At 43.3% G+C, this 25,328-nt stretch overlaps 1 protein-coding gene across 7 annotated transcripts in view; it reads left to right on the top strand.

Annotated features, from left to right (window-relative positions):
* scai (suppressor of cancer cell invasion) overlaps positions 1–25,328 on the top strand; it is a 212,015-nt gene that overhangs the window by 71,777 nt on the left and 114,910 nt on the right. For all 7 annotated transcript variants that reach the window (XM_059638179.1, XM_059638181.1, XM_059638180.1 and 4 more), the window contains one exon: positions 23,621–23,750. In XM_059638179.1, coding sequence (XP_059494162.1) covers positions 23,621–23,750 — 130 coding nt within the window. The remainder of the gene's footprint in view (positions 1–23,620; positions 23,751–25,328) is intronic.

Here is a 25,328-nt window from a genome sequence, read left to right as displayed (position 1 = left end):
GTCTGTCTCGCGCTCTGTCTGTCTCGCGCCCTCTCTGTCTCGCGCCCTCTCTGTCTCGCGCCCTCTCTGTCTCTCGCCCTCTCTGTCTCGCGCCCTCTCTGTCTCGCGCCCTGTCCGTCTCGCGCCCTGTCCGTCTCGCGCCCTGTCCGTCTCGCGCCCTGTCCGTCTCGCGCCCTGTCCGTCTCGCGCTCTGTCCGTCTCGCGCTCTGTCCGTCTCGCGCTCTGTCCGTCTCGCGCTCTGTCCGTCTCGCGCCCTCTCTCGCGCTCTGTCGCTCTGTCTCCGCTCTCTGTCGCTCTGTCTCCGCTCTCTGTCGCTCTGTCTTGCGCCCTCTGTCTTGCGCCCTCTGTCTTGCGCCCTCTGTCTTGCGCCCTCTGTCACGCGCTCTCTCTCGCGCTCTCTCTCGCGCTCTCTCTCGCGCTCTCTCTCGCGCTCTCTCTCGCGCGCTCTCTCGCGCTCTGTCTGTCTCGCGCTCTGTCTGTCTCGCGCTCTGTCTGTCTCGCGCTCTGTCTGTCTCGCGCCGTCCGTCTCGCGCCCTCTCTCGCGCTCTGTCGCTCTGTCTCGCGCTCTGTCGCGCTGTCTCCGCTCTCTGTCTCGCGCCCTCTGTCTCGCGCCCTCTCTCGTGCCCTGTCGCTCTGTCTCTGCGCTCTTGCTCTCTGTCTCTGCACTCTCGCTCTCTGTCTCTGCGCTCTCGCTCTCTGTCTCTGCGCTCTCACTCTCTGTCTCTGCGCTCTCGCTCTCTGTCTCTGCGCTCTCGCTCTCTGTCTCTGCGCTCTCGCTCTCTGTCTCCGCCCTCTCGCTCTCTGTCTCGCGCTTTCGCGCTCGCTCGCTCTCTCTCGCTCTCGTTCTCGTTCTTGCGCTCTGTCGCGCTCTCTCTGTCGCGCCCGCTCTGTCGCGCCCGCTCTGTCGCGCCCGCTCTGTCGCGCCCGCTCTGTCGCGCCCGCTCTGTCGCGCCCGCTCTGTCGCGCCCCCTCTGTCGCGCCCCCTCTGTCGCGCCCCCTCTGTCGCGCCCCCTCTGTCGCGCCCCCTCTGTCGCGCCCCCTCTGTCGCGCACCCTCTGTCGCGCACCCTCTGTCGCGCACCCTCTGTCGCGCACCCTCTGTCGCGCACCCTCTGTCGCGCCCTCGTTCTCGTTCTCACTCTCGCGCTCTCATTCTCGCGCTCTCACGTTCTTGCGCTTTCGCGCTCGTTCTCTCACGGTCTCGCGCTCTGTCGCGCTCCCTGTCTCTCGCTCTCGCGCTCTCTAATGAGAGAGTGGCCCTGTTGTCATCTGGGACTGTGGTAACTTTTTAAAAATCATTATTAGTCATTTGAAAGGCTAAAGCTGCATAGCACTTTAAATGTAATATGACCTTACTTGGACACACTTACTTTTGTATTTCTAGCTCTTCATTGAGCTATTCCAACAAAATACTCTTAAATAAGTACTCTTAAATACCTTCATTTTGGTTTCGTGACATTGGTTGTGGACCTAATATTTTAAATTTTTTTTCATTTTTTGCATTATAGTCCCTAGGTACCTCCCCTGCTCTTGCAACCTGATGTGCCCATCCCAAATACATGCCTTCAAATCTGAAGATCTGACACGCGCTCTCAAGAGCCCCCAAAGCTCAATTCTCTTCTTCCTCCCCTGCCCCAAGAGACAAAAAATTATCACTAGCCTGCACAATGCACCTTGTATGAAGAGCGCATTTTGGCATTTTGGTGCTCGGTATTCCATGGGAAAATGCAACTTTTTTCAAAGATCACACTTTGGCAAGGCAAAGTTGTATGCATTAAATACTGTGTTCGTAATGATCAGCTACTAATAGTCTGCACTTTGTTTCGAAACAATGTTGTATTTTTAATTTTTGTAGTTCTCTCCTCAACAATTTTCATTCTTTGTTATCAAGTTTTAGTTAGCTGCTGGGCTATTGCTGCTGGGTACTAATTGCCTTTAAGTACTTCATCCATGTGGCTATTAGTTACTTGATAGTCAAAGCGACACAATTGAGACAACCCGAATGTTAAAACACCACCAGTTACCTACAGTTGAGGATGATCCTGTGACTGCTGAAAATTTTCCGTGTTTTCTTTTTGCATTCATGGCTTAGCATCAGTGTCCCTTGGAAGTGACATGATAAATCTCTAAATTGTGACTATACGTTCCCCTACCAGAAGATAGGGTTAAGTTGCCATAGTCTTAACAAACCATAGAATAGCTCTCGGAGAGAGGTAACCTGGGGTGTTTTAACCTTCGGGTTGTCTCAAGCAAGGAGACAGTTTGAGAAGGAGAATCCTTCATGGTAACCCCAGCTGGTGTATGAACTGAATCCATACTGTTGGCATCACTCTGCATCGCAAACCAGCCAACTTAACTGTATCCCCCCCCGTTGACTTGAGTGTTTCAAGAAGGTGGTTCAACATCATCTTTGCAACTAAAAATGAACCTTCACTGAGAATACATTTTTTTTCTGTTTTTAAGAAAATGAGATTTTATATTAACATTTTGTAAAAATGTTAATTTCAGCCTTAATTTGATTATAGCCCACATTGAGAATTGAAGCTTTTATTCCTGTTTCTGTTGTCTGTTGCTAATAATAGTAAAATCACAGTCTTGATGCAGACCTAATTTTCACACTGTGTGGAGGAACCACACATACAGATGCAATAGGACATTAAGGTTGAGCGAAGGAAGTATTCACATGCTGCCCTGATTTTAAGGCTGGATTCCTCAAACAAAAAAGTTTTCCATTCCTCACTTACAGAAGTTAATGGTTTCCCTACAGTGGGATGGAAAATAAGTCAAAAAATAATGAGGGCATGCGTAAAAGGCAGTCCATTCATTATGGGTGACCTTTTTAATCTTCATGTAGGTTGTGAAAGTCAGATTGGCAGAGGTGGCCATGAGGAAGAAATTAGTGCACCAGGGATAGATTTCTTGAACAATATATTGAGGATCCAGCCAAGAATCAGTTTGTTTCTGAATCTAACAATGACCATAACATGGCAAAATTTTGTGTTCTGTTTGAGTGGGAGGAACTGGGGTTGGAAGAACTATGCTAAACTTACTGAAGGTAATTTTTGCGCCCCCCTGTCTGGGATTTGCAGGCATTAGAGGCTGTCCAAAAATAGTTCATTGTACTGATCCTGGGTGTTGGGATACTATCTTGAGGAGAGGATGGGCAGATTGCGCCTGCGCTTGTTAGAGCTTGGAGAAATGAGAGGCAACCTTATGGAAACATGCAAGACGTTTATGGAACTTGACAAAATGGATGGGAACGGTTGTTTTTCTACTTGTGGGAAGGAATGGGGTCAGAGGGCATAGTCTGAGTTTGGAAGGGCTTGAACATTTGGGACCTGGATGAGGAGGAATTTCTTCTAAGAGTGGTGGATCCGTGGAATTCTTTGCTGGGTGGGAATGCCAAGGCTGGAGTTCTTTTTTAGGTGTATTCATGAATGAGAGAAATGGATGTTTTGGTTGGTGTGGGTGTTGAGGGTTGTGGGGAGCGGGCATGAGAGTGGAATTGAGAATTATCAGGTCAGCCATGATCTCATTGAAAAGTGAAATGTTTGCTGTTATTCCTACCACATCTTATGCTATAACCTTTAAAGGAAAAGGTTGGTGCCTGATTTTCAATTTGAAGCCTTAGTTAACTTATTTTCTGGAAAAATAATCTTTAATCACTTTTTGTTAGAATAGAAAATAATTGAGCAAACGTTCAATAAGTTAGTGTAAGAGATTTATTAATTTGTTTTATGTAAGTACCAAGCTCAAGTTTACCATTGGTTTCCAATTGTATTTGGGATCAGAAGTTGCTTCTGGAAAGACTACAGGCTTTGCTATTCCTATTTGGGTTAGACTTGTCAGTTATAAACCTCTGCAAAAAACCTGCTGTGGAAGGTTGCTCGTAGGTGAGTTTTTTTAAAAAAATGTTGCATTTGTATTGGATAAGAGAGTAACCTTTACTTCCTGAGCTCCTGTCTTGAAAGCACCAGAATATGTTTGGATGCAGTTTGGGTGATTAGTACTTTGATTGTTCTAAGAGACTGAAAGGTGGCTGTAGATGGATCATAAGGGTACTTGCAACTGGATTTTATCCTGACTTATGCTCTACCTGTACTGGACTATGAGAATGACCATTTATTTTATTTCTTTAAGTTTGGGGTACTATATTGTGGTAATGTCACGGTTAAACCCTAGATGTTTCGGATCTACGTGGTCTGTGGGGCTAGTGTTATGTTTCCCTTTGTCTTCTCCTCTTGCCTTAATATTGATCACTTATCCTTTGCAACCAGATTCTTCAAACTGGTTTATTAGAAGGCATCCGAGTGCATATGGATGGGGATGGGCTTAGATTAGTTCACAGGTCGGCACAACATTGAGAGCCGAAGGGCCTGTTCTGCACTGTATTGTTCCATGTTCCATGTTCCTATCTTTCAATTGGTTTGCTTATTAGATGTCTTTTTTATTCAAATATAAGCATTGAGGTAACTTCTGTATATCTGGTGATCATGCTTTGATCATGATTAAATATTTTGGAGCTAGACAAAGATAGAATGCCAGAAGATGTGGGAGCAGGAATGGGCCATTCAGCCTATTGAGTCTGCTCTGCCATTCGATTGTGACTGATGTATTTCTCAGGCCCATTGTCCTACCGTTTTCCTGTAGCACTTAATCACCTAGCTGATAGGCAACCTGTCTATCTCTGTCTTAAATACACTTAATGACTTGGCATCCACATCTTCCTGTGATAGTGAGTTCAAGAGATTAACCACCCTCTGAATAAAGAAATTCCTCCTCATCTATGTTTTCCTTTTGATTCTGAGGCTGCGCCTTGAGTCCGAGTCTGCCCTACTCGTAGAACTGTCTTCTCCATAAGGCAACCCTGAACTAGGATTCCCAAGTCCCTTTGTGCTTCAGATTTCCGAAGCCTTTCCGTATTTAGAAAATATTGTACACCTCCTCTTCTAATCAAAGTGCATAACTCACACATTTTCCCCACATTGTGTCCCAGCTGCCACTTTTTTACCCATATTCTTACCCTATCCAAGTCTTCCTGCAGCCTGCCTACTTCCTCAACACTATTTGTCCCTTCATCTATTTTTGTCATCTGCAAACTCAGCAATACTGTCCTCAGTTTCTTCTTCCAGATCGTTAATGTATAACACAAGTAGTTCTAGACCCAACACGCACCCTTGCGGAACTCTACGAGTTACGAGCTGCCATTCTGAAAAAAAAAATCCCTTTATCCCTACTCTCTACCTTCTGCCAGTCAGCCACTCCTCTATCCATGCCACTGCATTGCTCCGAGTAGCATGGGCTGTTATCTCCTATAATAGCCTCCTGTGCAGTACCTTGTCAAAGGTCTTCTGAAAATCCAAATAGATCACATCCACTGGCTCTCCTTTGTCGAACTTTTTGTTACCTTCCCAAAAAATTCCACCAGATTTTTCAGATATGACCTCCCATTAATCAAGCTGTGCTGACTCAGCCCTATTTTACCATGCAATTCCAAGTACTCTGCAGTCACATATTTAATCATAGACACTCCAATCTTACGAACAACTGAGATCAGGTTAACTGCCCTGCATTTTCCTGTCTCCTGCCGTCTTAAACAGGAGTGTTACTTTAACCAATCCTCTGGGATTTCAGTATTCCCTTTAGAAAGGCAAAATTCTAGAAACTGTCATTATCACTAAGGAGGCAGTGCTAGGCAAGCTAATGGGGCTAAAGGTAGACAAGTCTCCTGGCCCTGACGAAATGCACCCTAGGGTACTCTAAGAGGTGATGGGGGAAATAGCAAATGCACTAATAATTATTTACCAAAATTCACTGGACTCTGGGGTGGTTCCCGCAGATTGGAAAACAGCCAATGTGACGCTATTGTTTAAAAAAGGATGTAGACATAAAGAAGGGAACTGTAGGCCAGTTAGCTTAATTTCAGTAGTGGGGAAAATGTTTGAATCTATCATTGAGGAAGAAATAGCAAGACATCTAGATGTAAATTGTCCCATTGGGAGCACCCAGCATGGGTTCATGAAGGGTAGGTCGTGTTTAACTAATTTGGTGGAATTCTTTGAGGACATTACTTGCATGGTGGACATTGCGAAACCTGTGGATATGGTGTATCTGGATTTCCAGAAAGCATTTGACAACGTGCCACACCAAAGGCTGCTACATAAGATAAAGTTGCACAGTATTACAGGCAATGTATTGACATGGATAGTGGATTGGTTGACCAGTAGAAAGCAAAGAGTAGGGGTAAATGGGTATTTTTCTGGTTGGCGGTCAATGGCTAGTGGTGTGCTTCAGGGATCAATGTTGGGACCTAAATGGTTTACAATTTACATAGATGATTTGGAGTTGGGGACTAAGTGAGTGGACAAAGGTATATCAGATGGAGTACAAAGTTGATAAGTGTGAGGTCATCCATTTTGGTGGGAATAACAGCAAAATGGACTATGTTTTAAATGGTGAAAAATTGCAGCACACTCTGTGCAGAGGGACTTGTGCATGAATTGCTAAAAGTAGGATTGCAGGTTCAGCAGGTAATTAAAAAGGCAAATGGAATTTCATCTGCCATTGCTCGAGGGATGGAGTTTAAAAACAGGGAGGCTACGCTGCAGCTGTATAGGGTCCTGGTGAGGCCACACCTGGAGTACTGTGTGCAGTTTTGGTCTGCTTACTTGAGAAGAGATATGCTAACATTGGAGGGGGTGCAGAGGAGATTCACTCGTTTGGCTCTAGAGTTGAGAGGGTTGGATTATGAGGACAGACTGACTAGACTGGGATTATGCTCATTGGAATTCAGAAGAATGAGGGGAGATCGTGTAGAAACATATAAGATTATGAAGGGAACAGATAAAGGGGAGGCAGGGAGGTTGTTGCCGCTAGCGGATGAAATTAGGACTGGAGGGCATCGCCTGAAAATAAAGGAAAGCAGATGAAGGACTGAGGCCAGGAGGAACTTCTTCACCCAAAGGGTTGTGAATCTGTGGAATGCCCTGCCCAGTGAAGCGGTTGAAGCTACCTCACTGAATGTTTTTAAGGCAAGGCTAGATAAGTTTTTGAACAGTGAAGGAATTAAGGGTTATGGTGAGCGGGCGGGTAAGTGGAGCTAGGTCTCAAAAAGATCAGCCATGATCTTATTAAATGGTAGGACAGGCTTGAGGGTCCAGATGGCCTACTCTTGCTCCTAGTTCTTATGTTCTTACCCCACATCTTTTCTCGTTCTGAAAAGCTAGTCTTGACTGGAAAATTTCAGTAAGTGCTGGGCAAGCTAACTAATAGGCTTTCTATCTGCGTGTGATTCTAATTTTATCAGAAGTTTAATGTTCAAGGAATGTGGGCAACACAGTGGCCCAGTGATGAGCATTGCTGCCTCACAGAGCTAGGGACCCAAGTTCAATCCCAACCTCGGGCAATTGTCTATGTGGAGGTTGCATGTTCTCCCTGTGTCTGTATGGGGGTGAGTTTTCTCTGGGTGCTTTGGTTTCCTACCACAGTACAAAAATGTGCAGGTTAGGTGGATTGGCCATGCTAAATTGCCCAAAGTGCTAAGGGATGTGTAGGTTAGGTTTAGGGAAATACAGGTTACAGGCATAGGATAGGGGAATGGGTCTGGTGTCATGGTCTTCGGAGGGCAGAATGGACACGAAGGACCGAGTGGCCTGCTTCCACACTGTAGGAATTGTATGACTGACTGCAGAGTTCAAATTGGAGCAAATGTTGTGAAAATATAACCAATAAATACTGTAATTTTTGGGCTGCAGTTAGAAGAAAATAGCTTAAATCTGCCAGTTGCACTTAAATTTCAGTTTGTAAGCAGCTGTCCTTCCTTGAAAGGAACTTGCCATCCATTTCAGGTCTGATTTATTCATGACTCCAGTTCCACGTTAGCTGGTTTTTAGTACTCTCTGAAATGGTTCAGCAAGCTACCAGTTTGTAATTATAGGAAAGTAAAAGAAAAATGGAAAATTTTTGCCACTTGTCAATTAGGGATGCACAGACTCCATTTATCAGTGTCATCCAAATTCTGAACAAATATTAAGCAATGTCCTGACTGCCTGTCTGATTTGGGTATGCTTCGAGTTGTGTTTGACTGATATGCTGAATTATCTAATCAGTGATTGATCATTTCACATACAAAAAGATAGGCTTCATATTTTTGTGTGCAATGAGCATGGTCCGTAATTGTATGTGGGTGGCAAAAATTAGTTTTACAGATTTGAAGGCTGAAGGACCTATTACATGTTGGATGATTCAATGAAAGCACTTACAAGATCAAAAGACCCTTGGGGAGAATATCATCTTCACGCAATCAGTGATTTGTGTTCAGTGTTTGAATCAGTTACATGCTTTTGGAATGTTGTTTTAATGGTATTCAATCATCTCCAAGGCAGGTGCTCAACAAAGTGAGAACCTTAAATTGTGTGCACCAATTTACTCTGAGAACATGCTTCAATACAACTACATCAATCATAATGAGCAAATCAGAATGCTGAAAGTGGAATTCATGTTCTACTATCACACAACTCCTGCAATTTTTGTATGTTCCCTCCTTTGAAGAGCACAATTTTGAATGTGTGCCATTTCACTCCATGGAGCCCAATCTACAGTTGAACTTAAAAATAACAATGCAAAAAAATGTCATTTAATATTCCTCTTGGTCGTCTGTACCTTGTTACTTGTCAACATTTTTAAGTTTTTTATTTTTATCGTACTGCAACTTATTTATACTCGCCTTTATATATAAACATATCAGATCTGGCTTAAAGATAATGCTATTCTTTTGAAACGCTCCTTCAGAGACTTGAGCTCATGATTCGGACTGATTTCAGTATGACACTGTTGGAGTTGCTGTCAGTCAAATGACTGTCATTCACCAAATGAAAGCCTTCATTTCTCATTTTGTAAAAGATTGCATTGCAGTATTCAAAACGAAGACCAGAGATTTTTTGCCAGTGCTTTTGAGAAATATTTATTCCTCATTCAATGTCAGCTCTAAATATTAAGAAACATATAGTCAAATATCTTCTTATGGGACCACCCTGTGTTAAAATCAGCTGCTGCATGTTCAATAACATTTGCCACACTTAAGACAGATGTTTCATTGGCTGGAAAGTCATCCTATTGTTGTGAAAGGTGTGTGATTTATAAATATAGGTTATTTTAATGTAGCTTTAATTCAAATTTTTTTTTGTCAGGGATGATGAATAATGCTGTTCTGTTAATGTTCACTCAGAGATAGTAAGAACTGCCTATGCCGGAGTCAGAGATAACAGTGTGAAGCTGGAGGAACACATCTGGTCAGGCAGCGTCAGTAGAGCAGGAAAGTTTTTAAGTTTTGGGTCAAGACCCTTTTTCAGAAATGGGGGAGGTGGAAGGGAACTCCGAAATAAATAGAGGAGGGGTGGAGCAGGGGAAGGTGGGTTGGTGATTGGTGAGTACAGGTAGGGAGTGGTGGAGATTGGTCAGTGAGGTGGGAGGAGTGGATAGGTGGGAGAGAAAATGGACAAGTTGTGTCAGGTCAGAGAGGGAGGGTTGGTCATGGATGAGGTTGGGGGTGGGGAGATTTTGAAACTCGTAAAGTCCACATTTAGGCCAGTGAGTTGGAGGCTCCCATGGCGAAATATGAGTTGCTGCTCTTCCAGTTTGCAGGTGGCGTCGTTGTGACAGTGGAGGCGGCCAGGATGGATATGTCGCCCAGGGAGTGGGAGTGGGAGCGAGAGGGGGAATTGAAATGGCTTGTGACCGGAAGGTGTTGTTTGTCGTGAACAGAGCACAGGTGGTCTACAAAGCGGGCTATGAGCTTCTGCTTCATATCACTATGTAGAGGAGGCCACGTCGGGAGCAGTGGATACAGTAGACCATGTTGACGGATGTGCAGGTGAACCTCTGCCTGATGTGAAAGGTTTGATTGGAGCCTTGGATGGAGGTGAGGGAGGTGGTGTAAGAGCAGATGTAGCACTTCCTGCTGTTGCAGGGAAAGGTGCTGGGGTGGTAGGGCTAGTGGGGAGTTTGGAGCGGATGAGGGAGTCGCCGACAGTGTCCCTGTGGAAAGCAGATAGGGTTCCCTCCCAACCCCTATCTTTGGTTGTGGGGTCAGATTGTAGGTGGCGGATGTGGCAGAGAGTGATACATTGAATAGTGGGGTGATTTGTGAGGACAAAGGAGATTTTGTCTTTGTTTTTGTTGTAGAGAGGGGATATGAGGACAGAGGTGCAGGGAACCCAAGAGTTGCGGTTGAGAGCATTTTCAACCACTGAAGTGGAGGGGGATGTGTGGTCCTTGAGGTAAGAGAACATCTGGGATGTTCGGGAGTGGAACACTCCCATCTTCAGAGCAGATGCGGCGGAGCCGGAGGAGGAGGAATTGGGAGTAGGGGATTGCATTTTTGCAGGAATGTGAATGAGAGGGGTTGTAGTCAGTGGGCTTGAAACAGATATCGGTTTCGAGGCAGTTACCAGAGAGGTCCAGGAAGGAGAGAGATACCTCACTGGCACTATACCCCACCTCTTTCTCCTCTACATCAATGACTGTATCAGTGCTGCCTCATGCTCCCACGAGGAGCTTGAACAGTTTATCAGCTTTACTAACACCTTTCATCCCAACCTTAAATTCACCTGCACCATCTCTGATACCCCTCTCTCCTTCCCAGACCTCTCTGACTCCATCTCTGGTGCCCGCTTCGAAACGGAGAGTGTGAAGGGGCTGAACCAAAATGAAGTTGGAGGGAGAAACAAAGCATTTTTTTTTCCCCACAGTTCCCGCCTCTTTGTAAAACCATGGAGAGCATTGGCCATTGTGTACTCCCTCTATGAGGACATCCAGGCAGGAGCGAAAGAGGGGCAGACAGTTAGCAAATATGACCCCCTTCCTAGTCCGCTGCCTGGACCTATTTATAGTCAGCCTGGCCAGGCCCAGGAGATCCTCCGATCTGCCCACACCTGTCTATACTGGATGTCCAAACCTCGGGAACATAGGGCCGAAGTGCAACCAAAAACACAACAAAAGATTTTTAAAATAACTAAAAAGTGTGCGCAAAAGCCCGTAACCAATATAAACTGGGTCTGTTATTTAAAATTATTGTACCTTTACCAGAAGTGCTATCATGCGCAGCCGAATGACTTGCCCACCGCCAAAAATTACGTTATAATTTCCTTTGCCCTTTTCTCTTCCCCCCCCACCCCACCTTTCAACTGCCAGTAATCAATTGGATATTTACTTGCAAAGCCTGTTAACGGTTTGTATTGCCCTTTAAAAGTGGGAAGGAGGAAGGGAGAGACAGTAGATGCTAAATCAAAGTGGATTTGGATGGGAAAATAGAGCACTATATCCCCCACCTGGGCCTTTTATATCCAGGTGTATTAACACACAGACGAGTGGCTTTCCTGCTACTAAATCACCCGTGATACTTCTTACTTTTTAAAAAAAATTACTATCCACCACCGTTTAAAACACCCATTCCTGCTCCGCTGATGCTGCTTGGCCTGCTGTGTTCATCCAGCTCTGCACTTTGTTGTCTCGGATTTGTTAGCGTCTGCAGTTCCTGTTATCTCTGATCACAAATTTAACCTCACTGCGAAGCCTCTTCGAAGGATGCCTAGCCTGAAGAAGTTACCCTCCTCCCTCTGGACAAACCTCAGGGGATCTCTCTTCTACTACAACTCTCTTGTAATCTCTTCGGCCTTAAAACTGCTCAACCATGTTCTGAAACAAACCAGGTACTACAGCCACATCACCTTTCTTAGTCCCTGCCTACGGAACCAGATCATCCCCAATGGACTCCTCTATCCATCTTTGAACAGCCTCCCCCTGTTTATTTCAGAACTCTCTTCCCCCACTCCCATTTCTGATGAAGGGTCTAGGCCCGAAACGTCAGTTTTTCTGCTCCTAAGATGCTGCTTGACCTGTTACATTCGTCCATCTCTATACTTTACCATGTAAATATTGAATTGGCTACATGCAAAGCCCTTTATGGGAAATACAAACCATCAAAAGTGGGTGGGTCTGCTTTTTTGTTTTCTCTTTTATACTCTGAAGTGCTATTATGCACAACCGATCATCCTAACGCCCAAATCACTATGTCTGTGTTCTTTTTGTTTTGTAAACTATCAACCACTGCCAGTAATCACCCATGAGTCAGTCAAATATTTACAAGCTAAGCTTGTTAAAGGCAATGCAAACCATCAAAAGTGAAGAGTGGGGGGTGGTAGGGAGAAAGGGAGGAGGCTAAATCAAAGTAGAATTGGATGAGGAAATAAAGCATCGTATCCCTCACAATGCCCACCCCTGTTATTACACACCTCTGGAGCAGATGGGACTTGAACCCACGCCTTCCAGTCCAGAGATAGCGACTCTACAACTCAGGTTAATAGCTCCAGCTAGGCGGGCCACTGTTATCAAGGGAACTCATTCAATAAGATAATAAAATGTGAGGCTGGATGAACACAGCAGGCCCAGCAGCATCTCAGGAGCACAAAAGCTGACGTTTCAGGCCTAGACCCTTCATCAGAGAGGGGGATGGGGTGAGGGTTCTGGAATAAATAGGGAGAGGTGGGAGGCAGACCGAAGATGGAGAGGAGAGTATAGGTGGGGAGGTAGGGAGGGGATAGGTCAGTCCAGGGAAGACGGACAGGTCAAGGAGGTGGGATGAGGTTAGTAGGTAGGAGATGGAGGTGCGGCTTGGGGTGGGAGGAAGGGATGGGTGAGAGGAAGAACAGGTTAGGCAGGCAGAGACAGGTTGGATTGGTGTTGGGATGCAGTGGGTGGAAGGGAAGAGCTGGGCTGGTTGTGTGGTGCAGTGGGGGGAGGGGACGAACTGGGCTGGTTTTGGGATGCAGTGGGGGAAGGGGAGATTTTGAAGCTGGTGAAGTCCACATTGATACCATTGGGCTGCAGGGTTCCCAAGCGGAATATGAGTTGCTGTTCCTGCAACCTTTGGGTGGCATCATTGTGGCACTGCAGGAGGCCCATGATGGACATGTCATCTAAAGAATGGGAGGGGGAGTGGAAATGGTTTGCGACTGGGAGGTGCAGTTGTTTATTGCGAACTGAGCGGAGGTGTTCTGCAAAGCGGTCCCCAAGCCTCCGCTTGGTTTCCCCAATGTAGAGGAAGCCACACCGATTGGATGCAGCATACCGCATTGGCAGATGTGCAGGTGAACATCTGCTTAATGTGGAAAGTCATCTTGGGGCCTGGGATGGGGTGAGGGAGGTGGTGTGGGGGCAAGTGTCGCATTTCCTGCGGTTGCAGAGGAAGGTGCCGGGTGTGGTGGGGTTGGAGGGCAGTGTGGAGCGAACTCATTCAACAAATTCCTTTTGGGAGATTAGTGATTTTCCATGGGTCTTAGAGTTTATCACATGCATCTCCTTCTGAGTCAGAAGTTTCTGCCTCACTCCTGTTTTGCCCATGGCCCCATTACTGTTGCTTTCCACATCTGGCCGAGGACTGCGTGATAAGTCATAAGGTTAATGCCTGTTCTGTGAAGACTGTTGAAGAGTTCATTGCAGGGGGCTCATCCTTGATGGTGTGTCCATAGAAAGAGTCATCTTTTTGAAGAGTTCCTGTTGGAGGTGGTTGACCTTTTTCTTGTGACCTCTTTGGTTTTGACCACGTATGATACTGGTCTCTTTTTAAGGATAACTCCTAGTATACCTGGAGAGCCATCATCAATGTTCCTTTTGTGGACTGTATCTCCACCTCGTAATTTTTGAGGACCCAGGAAAATCTTCATCTTCTCTTTTCCTTGAAGTTGAAGTCCATTTTTATGGCCTTTACCTATTTTGCAACATGTTATAATTTGTCCTTATCACTTCTGTACCTGAGCAGTAATACCTTGATTACCTGGAAAGCACTTTTTTTTTACCTTGTTTAAGCTAAATGCTAACACAGAAAAATGCTGCATGATTTCATCCAAACTCCATGTTCTTTGCAGTCACTCCTGTGATTAATATGTAACCCAGATAGACTGCCCATCTAGGCACCCCTTGGAGGATGTTCTCAGTTACCCTTTGAAGGTGCACGGCAAATATACCCCAAAGGGCACATGAGTGTACTCTGAGATAACAAAGTGTAGAGCTGGATGAACACAGCAGGCCAAGCAGCATCAGAGGGAGAGAAAATCTGACGTTTTGGGTCTAGACCTTTCAGAAATGTGTTGGGGAGGGGATTCTGAAATAGGGAGCGAGGGGGAGGCAGATAGGTGGATAAAGAAGATAGGTGCAGTGGAGGGGAGACAGACAGGTCAAAGAGGCGGGGGTGGAGCCAGTTAAGGTGAGTGTATGTGGGGAGTTAGAGGGGGATAGGTCAGTCCAAGGAAGACGGACAGGTCAAGGAGGTGGGATGAGGCTGGTAGGTAGGAGATGGGGTGGGGCTTGAGGTGGGAGGAGGGGATAGGTGGGAGGAAGGACAAGTAAGGGAGGCAAGGTCAAGCTGGGCTGGTTTTGGAATGCGGTTGGGGGAGGGTAGATTTTGAAGTCCACATTGATACCATTGGGCTGCAGGGTTCCCAAGCAGAATATGAGTTGCTGTTCCTACACCCTTCGGGTGGTGTCGTTGTGGCACCGCAGGAGGCCCAGGATGGACATGTCGTCCAAGGAGTGGGAGGGGGAGTTGAAATGGTTTGCGACTGGGAGGTACAATTGTTGCGAACCGAGCGCCGTCTAGGATCCTAAATCCAGTCGCGAACCATTTCAATTCCCCTCCACATGCCCGAGAAAATCAAGCCTATGAAAGGACGTGTAACTGAGTCCAAGGTTTACCTGGCTAATCCCATGACTGTGGGAGACCTGGTGGAAATCTTTTGTTCTTGTCAGCAGTCTGGGCACTGCCCCACCAACGTGGCTATGTCAGCATCCAGTCTTGGCTGCCAGACATAAGTTCTCGCCAACATCATCTTTTTGGGAAACCCCTGGATGACCCTGTTAGAGTTCAGCCAGTGTCTGGTGGTTACCTCTGCTTGGGACCATTTACTCTTGCTCCCTGTAATAACGTGCTGTGTTCTACTGTGTCCTGGTCTCTCTGGGCTCGGAAGGATTTCAGTTCTGGTTGTGACGGCCTTTGGTTTCCCCTATCACCATCAACTGTTTTGCCAATGCCAGATCTTTCTGTGTCCAAAGTCTGATATTTTCAGCTGTGACTGGAAGTGTGAATGGAAAATTTAAAACCATTATGGACTCTTCCAGTAGCAGCACCATCAGTTGTGCAATGCCAGTGGAAGGCAGCTCAATGCATCTGCATTTGCTACTTGATCTCCCAGACAATGTTCCAATTTGTAATTATATGCACTTGTTTTTAGAGCGCACCGCTGAATTTGGCCTGAAACTATGGACGACACTGTTTTGTCCCCTTTTAAGTAGATCCAGCAAGCATTTTATGCCCTGTTACTATTGATGATTTACAGCCATAAAGGTATTCATGACTTCCTAACTCTAAATATTACTACCAAACCTCCTTTTTCTATCTGGGTATATTTACTCCCTGCATTAGCCAGCATCTTGGATGTATACGTTATTGGGGTTTACCTCTCCATTAGGCCATCTATGAGCTAATACTACCCTGATTGCTGTACAGAGAGGCATCACATGTCAATACCAGGTCACGCTTGGGATCGTAGTACACCAACACCTTTTTGAGGATGATAGGTGTTTCTTCACTTTCCCAAAGGCTATAGCTTGACGACATGACCATTTCTAAGGCTGACCTTTTTAACAGTGGATGCAAAGGTGCCAGGATGGAGACCAAGTTTAAGTGTGAACTTCCTGTACTAATTCACCAGACCAAGAAAAGACCTTCGTTCCAGTGTAGATGTGACATCCTCTCCTTATCTTCCAACTGGTGTAACCCAACCATGTCGACTCTGTAGCCTAAGGAAGTGACTTGGGGTGCCTGGAATATATTTTTCCTGTCTGGGAGAACTATCTAAGTTTCCTTGTTGGTCTTCCCTGTTATTAACATGTCATCTAGATAATTGGCAACCTGGGATAGATGTTGTAAAATATTCTGCATTGAAATTGCTGAAAAATTGCACAGGCTAATGATATCTCAAATGACAGTCTCGTATATTGGTACAAACACTTATAGGTATTAATTGTAGCATACTTCTGGGAATCCTCATCTAACTGCAGTTGCAAGTAAGAATGATGCATGTTCAGCTTTGTGAAGAACACCCCCCCCCCCCCCCCGCCAGCCCCCGCAAGCTTCGCATATACATTCTCTATGCAAGTGATTGGGTATTTATCCAGCCGCCAAAAAGCGGTTTACTCCTTGTTTGAAATCCCCACATATATGAACCAACTCATTGGGTTTCACAATGGATGTGATCAGTGCTGTCCATTTTGCAAACTAGTGGTGATTGCTTCATTTTCCAGCCTTCTTCAAGAGCATGCTTTACTCTCGTTGCCACTGAAATAATGCCAGTGTCCTGTGACCAAGTCACCCTTTATTTACAGATGGAATATCCTTTGAAGTTGATCCAACTCCCTCAGCCAGTACTCAGAGTGTGGCAATGTCTGACACTTTTATGTTTTACTTTCTGTAAGCCAGGGATTCTTGATTGGACCAGAGATGATAGCCCCAATCAGGGAACCCCTCTTCTGTCAGACCAACTTACTACGGATGCTAGAAGCTGTCCTGAAAACAATGTTTTTTGGTAAACCACCATATAGAGAGCAATGGAGATAGTAGAAACTGCCAATGCTGGAGAATACAGTGGGCCAAGCAGCATCAGAGGAACAGCGAAAGGTGATGTTTCGGGTCTGGACCCTTCCCCAGGGAGGGGAAGGAGATTCTGAAATAAATGGCGGGGGGTGTGGATGGAAGGTGGAGAGGAGCCGGACAGGTCAAGGAGGTGGGGTTGGAGCCAGTAAAGATCAGTGTAGGTGGGGAGTTAGGATTGGGCTTGGTCAGTCAAGGGAAGATGGACAGGTCAAGGAGGTGGGGATGAGGCTGGTAGGTAGGAGGTAGGGGTGGGGGTTGTCTGTAAGGTGCGAGGAGCGAATTTGGTGGGAGAAAAGACGGACAAGTCAAGGACTCAAAATTTCTCCAGCCCAGCTCGTCCCCGTCTCCTTGATGTGTCCGTCTTTTCTCCCACCTATCTGCTCCTTCCACCCCATTCCTGTAACCCTGCATTTCCTATGGCTAATCCATGGACGCTACGGGCAATTTAGCGTGGCCAGTCAACCTAACCAGCACATCTTTGGTTTGTGGGAGGAAACCCACACAGACACGGAGAATGTGCAAACCCACGCCGACAGTCAGTCGCCCAAGGCTGGAGTCAAACCTTGGTCCCAGGCACTGAAAAGCAGTTGTGCTAACCACTGAGCCAACATGCCACCTTGAGTGGGCATAATCAATGCAGATTTTAGTGTTTGATATATCTGTTTTGAGATTTGAGAGGCATAAAGGGGACAGAGTGAACATATTTGGATTTTCAGAAAGCTTTCCTTAAGATATCCCACAAAGGTTTTTGCACACAGTTTGTGCTCATGAGACCGGAAAATAAATCCTATGGATTAAGAATCAGTTAACTGACAGTAGGAATAAACAAGCCAGGTCTCACAGCTTTCTTGTAAATATACACTTCTACCACATAACACTCCATTATATTTCTTCCAGTTACTCCAACTGAAGCTAATCCATTGCTTAATTTGTATTCATCAATTTCGCTTGGTACTTTTACATTTTCCCTGGGTCTTAACACATATCTTCTTTACACCTTCATTATGATTTTCTTCCCTATGTTCAAAACAACAATCCAGAAATTGGGTCTTTGGTCTACTGATCTTCATATCCTTCCACTGTTCTGCCTCCAGTTCTCCAGATACACAGCCTTGTTCTCATCGTACTCACCGTGTAGCTTAATGCCATCTGCAATTGTCATTGATCATGGCACTTCCCAACTCATTTACTTAGAACAGTCAGAGAAGAGACCAATGCTGGTGCTTAGTGCAGTCCAACTTGGCTCTTATCAGTATCATCCATCAGTTTAAGATATTTCAGGATAGACAATAAAATGCTGCAGTGCCCCAGAAGTTGGTATTATGCCTTGCATCCGGCACCTCTATTTCAAAGGATGCACGAGGAGCAGGCACTGTTACATGATGACAAAAAAACAAATTAACTTTTTTTTCTAAAAGCGACAACTCCTTTGATTAACAAAGTGTGGAGCTGGATGAACATAGCAGGCCAAGCAGCATCTCGGGAGCACAAAAGCTGACGTTTCGGGCCTAGAAGGGTCTGGGCCCAAAACGTCAGGTTTTGTGCTCCTGAGATGCTGCTTGGCCTGCTGTGTTCATCCAGCTCCACACTTTGTTATCTTGAATTCTCCAGCATCTACAGTTCCCATTATCACTGATACAATTTTAACTCCTTTGGTTAGCACCTTCTGGATAACAGTCAGTTGACTTCCTCTGCACTGCAGATGAAGGCCCTGGACCAAGCAAATGTAGAGATCAAGTGACTGATGTGTGCATGACCTCTTGTTAGATCTCCGCTTGGGAGCTAAATCTGAAGTGGGAAAGAGGTTAAGGTGATGGATTTTTAATTCATTATGACCTGCAGGCATTGGCTCAAATCCCATCCTTGTTGATAATTTAGGACTCTTACTCAATGTTCGTATCCCTGCCTCTGGTTTAGAATTTTGAGGTTCAAGTTATCCCTGCCATAATCTGTATGAGCAGTTTGATTAAAAATAAATGAGTGTTACATTGTCAGGTGGAATATGCTTTGGAGGAAGCAAAATGGGAGATAAAACTTCAACCTGATTTCAGCTAACACAATTTTGAAAATTCCCTGATCCTATCACTCTGCATGCCAAACCACTGCATCATCTCTTTAATTAGAAGTTTTTGTAAAAAATGAACTCTAGCTTCTGTTTCTTGTTGTAGGAAGAGAAACAGTCTGGCACCAAAAAAGTACAGTATAAAAACAGGACTATAAAAATGCAATTTTCAATGTGTGAGAAATAATTGATGCTTTGATGTTTAATTGTTCTCATTGTGAAAAAATTAAAAATGCTTACAACCAGTAGATTTAAGTACCTTTTTAAGTACAACGTTATTTGCAAGAAAAATAATGGAGAGAATGTGTAGAACCTCTTTTTTTTGCCCAAGAGGCTTCCAGATAAACTAATAAACATACCCAATTGTGATCAGTGATAGCCATACAGTGCATAATGAAGCCTGTACTAACTCACTCTTTATGCAGCAGATATCATTGTACTGCTCATAGTGACCTGGCAGATGTATCGTGTTACAATACAAAGGACACTTATACTGTAATATCTGGGGCACTCACATAGGTAATTTTATTTAAATCCCATTTTCAAAGTACAACTGACAACTGTTTTTAAATTAAAATGACACTACATCTCTATCCAATTCACTCCCTCTGTCACATTAAAATTCAAATGAAAACCTGCTCTAACATATGGAGATATGCTTGCTGAACCATAGGACGGACTTTAAATGGTGTACAGTAGGTGAATAATGCAGACAAACCTATGTTCCAAACTTTTTTGCTCAGATTTGGCAAACAATTGAATAGACTTTGTGAGACACTAAAAGAGAGGCATTCCATTATAGATATAATTCAACTTAAATGCTACTGATACCTGAGAATTTTTCACATCACATTTGACCAGAGTTAGAGGGATTCTTCTATTCACAAAGCCAGCTTGCTTAGGAAAGAGTTTTTTTTAAAAAAGCACTTCAGGGCTCACCAATTTGGGAAGAAGCGGACACTTGCAAGTAAAAAGTTTGTTTAAAAGGCAAAGAATAATGGCAAAGTTTAATCACAGAATCAGCTCAGAACAAGGTCAATTGGCCATATATGTCTGCACCAGTTCTCCAAATGAGCATTATGAATTTGCACCATCCTCCTAACTCCTTTGCTTATTCTAGTACTAATGTCATTGTGAAATTTGAAATGTTAAGTGATTAGTTAAATTATTGATTGCAAAATACTTATTTTGATTTTCCTATTATCAACTATTTGCATTGAGCTTTCTATTGAAATTGCTGCCAAATGGGTCTTCAATTATAAAATATAACACAGGAAATAGATTTAGTGTGGATTCCATGAAACCTACTCTATAAGAAGGCAATTTGATCCTATTAGTGTTTTGGAAGCGAATAAAATAGTTTTATTTTGGAAAAAGAAATATACAGCTAGACTTGAAATGTTAATATTTACCACTGGATTGAATATTGAGTTGATCCTGTTCAGAACGCCGTTGAGCCCCATCCTTATCAATTGCAACACAGATCTCTGCAACCTCTTGCCGTTATAGTAGATTTTGTGATCTTTGAGTTCATCTTGTCACAATTCAGCCAGCACTTAACTGCCATCACCTCTATTTTCAGTCTTTATTGCTGCATGAAGGCAACTCATTGTGTTGGCCTTTATTCAGTACTTCTTAAAATTTTGGGCAGAATCAGGCTGTTCAGTTTCTGTTAGGGAAAAATTTATATTTACTTTTCTGATTAATTTTATGTTTTAGTGGGAAGAATAGATGACTACAGTAATGCTTTTAAAAATGATATGTTTGTTTTGGTCTAGTTGGAAAGCTATAGAATTCTTCAAATGTTCAGGTTATTTTTCATCTTTTTGAGTGAGACATTGCTGAAAGAAACGCACTGTTATTGCTGTATGTCTGTTATATGGATTGTAGTGGTAGTTACTAGTTACCGTTAACGACTTTTCAGAATCATTTCAGTGTATGTTCATCCATACCTGCTGAGATGTGAGTAGAATTTGATCAAGATACCTAATATTCTATTTTAGGGGCTTGAGTACAACATGTAGACCTAGTTTTAATCCACTCCTGTCTTATGAGGAGGTACCTTCTGTTGGTTGGGGCATTAAAAAGCAACCTCCTCCCTCCTTTCAGATAAATGTACAGGATCCTGAGCATTATTTTAGAGAAGAGCAGGGAGGCTTACCTTCATACCTTGTCTAAATTATACTTCAATCAATGTTGTTAAAACAGATGACCTTGCAGTTACTACTTATGTCAGCCACTTGGGTACAAATTGATCATTAAAATGTAGGGTGATAAGGATGATCATAGCTTGGAAGGAACATTATTGCATTTAAAATACTTTCAAACAGCCTGAAGTAGCAAAAATGTCCCAAAAGAAACAGCTTGCATTTGCTTTCAACTTGTAGTGCACATCACTCCTTCAAAAACTAGAAGCATCAATTTGCCTATTTTGATTACATCTCGGCCTTCACAAAGAAAGCATATATAAAGAAAAGGAGTTTTCTTTTACAGATATTTTCTAATCAATCTGTTCTGAGATAATATTACCTTATTCTGGAGCAGGGAGTGTCTTTTCTCAGGGTATTTCAAGGCATCAGCTGTCAGTGCTGCAGCTAATTTACACACTGCAATAAATAGTTATTTGCCAAAGGACCATATAAATTAATTTCAGTGAGGGTAAATGTTAGCTAGGACATCAGGAGAACTCTTCTGCTGTTCAAGTGCCATGGGATGTTTTATATCCATCTGAGAGACTAGATGGAGTTTCAACTGGATGTCTCAAAAGACAGTATTTCTCATAGCACTCTCTCAGTATTTCACTGAAATGTCAGGTGAACAGTTTGACTCCATGGTCTTGTAATGTGGAGGTGCAAGTTGTACCTCTGATTGAAGACACAAAGTGCCCTAACTTTAATGTCCTGATTATCAGTCTCTTTACAAGCAAATCTAATGTTTTGAAGAAACAATCTATTTGAATCCATTCAGACACACCGTTGTTTTCTCTAAACCTTAATAGATCAGAGAAGGATAAAGCTCAACATTTGTGATTGTAGGCAAGTTTTCATTGGTTCAGAAGTGCAACATGTAACTCATTCCAACGAGCATTTTATTCAGTTCGACATAAATGCAAATACGTTCAGCAAAAATGCAGAAAAATGCTGTTCAATAGCTTACGACAGAGGGCAGTTTAGAACAGTAGAACACTCATCAGCTCGGGTTGGCTGTTTCAAACAACAGTTTTTCATGTCACTCCCAAGTAAATATTCTCACTCTTTCAAATCAAAGTTCAGAGTTGATCACCGTAGACCCATAAAGAAAAAGTAATAAAGCACTGCTGGGGGTAGAGTTAAAAAGTCTTACACTGAGTTTATTATGCATATTTACCAGACAATTGTTTCACTGAAGTCAATGTATTAAATAGGGTCAAGTTTTCATCAAGTGACATATGAAATATGATACCGTCACATCCACAAACGGTAGTTTCCTACCTACACTTATGAAACTAGTGATCGTTGTTGGATTGTAAAGCTATTGATGTCTACTAGTAATTAAATTATCTTGGTAGTAAATCTTTTGTAAATATATCTTGAATATTAACATATAAGCATGTAAACTTTGGACAAATTTTTGTGCATCTTGAAAGAGCAAAACTCTGAAGCACACTATTAGGTTAATGGTGCCTTCGGCTAATTCAAACCTAATCATGATTTTTCTTGTGAAATTAGTCATAATCCAGCTTTAAATGAGTTCTGTTTAAATAAACAGAAGTTGCTGGAAAAGCTTAGCGGGTCAGGCAGCATCTGCGAAGAAAAATCAGAGGCAACACCTCAGGTCTGGTGACCATTCCTCAAAACGGACTTGAAACGTTAACTGTGACCTCTCTTCATAGATGCTGCCAGATCTGCTGGGCTTTTCCAGCAACTTCTGTTTTTGTTCCTGATTTTCGGTATCTGCAGTTCTTTCAGTTTTTATTTAGATGAGTTATATTTCTCTTTGAGCAAAAGCTGGTGAAAACTTATGAAACGAGCTTCAGACGTTTCGTCACCATTCTAGGTAACATCATCAGTGAGCCTCCGACGAAGCGCTGGTGTTATGTCCCGCTTTCTATTTATCTGGTTAGGTTTCCTACCATCCCCTGAGAAAAAGAACAGGAAATGACATCACCAACGCAGGAAATGACATCACCAGCTCAAAGAAACCTAACCAGATAAATAGAAAGCGGGACATAACACCAGCGCTTCGTCGGAGGCTCACTGATGATGTTACCTAGAATGGTGATGAAACGTCTGAAAACTAACGTTCCAGCTCAGCGAGCAAACTTACATCCAGAACCTCAACCTAAGCTACAAATCTTCTCAAAACTCGCTAGCACTTATGAAACGACTTAATTTTTCACACATCACTTACTGCTTAGGCCAGGAGCCCTCAGTTACAATCATTTCTGTTAACCTTGATGGGATTTTAACAGACCATTTGGTGTTGGATGGACATTGTGTGAAAAGTCCTTCTGCTTAAATAATAGCATCTGTATTTATTTATTATGGTTATAAGATTTCTCAAGTGCCAAATGCAAAGAACTGCTTGAAGTACAGTATTAATTAAGCAAAACTGGTGAAATAAAATCCCCTGATATACCTTGAAACTGTTTATGAACCTTCACTATGCATTGACTGATATTTCGTGTCTCACGATTGAAGTGTCCCAATCTTTTCAAGAACAATGCCAATATAATTTATTTGTGACTATTCTTGATTGTGATAATTATTTAGTCCGTGTGAATTTTTTTTGGCTAGTATAGAGTCTGTATTCAAAATATGCAAGGTAAAACTTGTAGCTCAAGATACTAATATGAAGCTTATTCTTCGTTTCCAGCATTGAATCTGGAAGGAGCTATGACAGCAGGTGGAGGAACTGATGATGATATTCCATTAGGAGAGAGGAAGACAGTTACTGATTTTTGCTACTTATTAGATAAATCCAAACAGCTCTTCAATGGTTTAAGGTCAGTGTTTTAAAATCAACCGGATTCTCCTTTTAATTTTTAGCAACAGTTAATTCAAAATATTTTCTTGGCAGTTCTATTTCACAATGTACTGTACATATATTTGTCTTTCATTAATGCACATGTAAGTTGGACTTTTTTTTGAAGCAGTTCAAAAAGCTCAAATGGTTTTCACCTTTATATTGTACTTGTGAAAGCAATGCCTTTGTCAGTTGGTGTTTTATTCTAACTATCAAATAATTTGTACAAGAGATCCAGGACTAGAATGCTCTTAGAGAAAGTGTTTTGAAGTCTGGAGGGTGAACTTAGTGGCCTGTTTTATTGCCCTATTAAGAAATTATTAAATGATTTTATTCAAGACATAATACGTTGCGAATCAGCGGAGTGGACATGCTAATCTTTTCCTTGGAACTGTGATATTATTCTGAAAGGTGCAACATGAACCCAAATGTGGGACTGGTATGTGAGCTGCACATGAATTGTTGAAGCTCAAGCTGCAGATGCTTCATTCAGACAGGCTGTAAATCAGGAGTACAGCTCTTGATGTTGATTACTTTAATTGGCACTGTGCTAATTGTGCTCGCTGCTGCCTAACTCTGCAAAAAAAGCCTGATCTACTCTGAAGAATGTTGTTGCAAATTATGTTTTACAGGAGCGGAAAGGTAGTTTAATGTTGTCAAAAAGTGATATTCATAAAAGCAAATGGAAATATTTTTTGCAAATGCAACTTTTTGTGGGAAAGAAAATGTTTAGTTTGCAGTTTCAAAGAACTTACAATGTGTTATGCCTTAGAATGCCTCAATAAAGAATTAAAATTCATGATGTATACTCTAATAAGGCAATACTCAGAACCAAAGAGTCAAATGTTCAAGTCTGACCCTAGCCTCACTCTCACCATGCATTCCTTCTATTAAGCAGTTTCTGTAATACTTGTGCTAGAAGATCCCATAGCATGTGCAGCCTGAGTTGGATCTGTCTTGCATGCTTAATAATTTCATTAGACTTTAATTTGAAATACATGAAATGCAGGGGATTCCAAATGTTACCAATACCGGTTTGCTACAATTTCCTTTTTCTGATGGAATGCCGTTTATATTTGGTATCTTGTGACTGGTTGGCTCACCGAGCTGGTTCGTTGTTCCGCAGATGTTTCATTACCTTCCTGGGTAATATCATTAGTGCAGCCTCTGCTGAAGTGCTGTTGTGTTTTCCCGCCTGTTATTTGAACTCGGTTGGGCTGGATTACCTCACTTCCGGTTTTCCTTCACGGTGGAGTGTGTATAGGATCAAGCTCTGTGTTTATTGATGGCTTTCTTAGTGGACTGCCAGGCTTCTAAGAATTCCCGTGCTTGACTCTGCTTTGCTTGGCCCAAGATCCTGGTGTTCCAATCGAATTGGTGGTTCTCCTTATCCTTATGTTGGTTGTGTCCTTTTGCTGCCAGTTGATGTTTGTGTACCCTTGTGGTTAATTTCCTTCCTGGTTTGTCCAATGTGGTGTTTGTCATAGTCCCTGCAGGGATTCTTGTATATAACGTTGGTCCTGTCCATAGTGGGTGGTGGGTCTTTGGTTCGGGTGAG

This window comes from Stegostoma tigrinum, chromosome 29 (genome assembly GCF_030684315.1).
Source record: "Stegostoma tigrinum isolate sSteTig4 chromosome 29, sSteTig4.hap1, whole genome shotgun sequence".
In the NCBI taxonomy this organism is placed as follows: Eukaryota; Metazoa; Chordata; class Chondrichthyes; order Orectolobiformes; family Stegostomatidae; genus Stegostoma; species Stegostoma tigrinum.
Note: the sequence above shows the minus strand (reverse complement) of the source record. Positions and strands in the feature narration are given on the sequence as shown.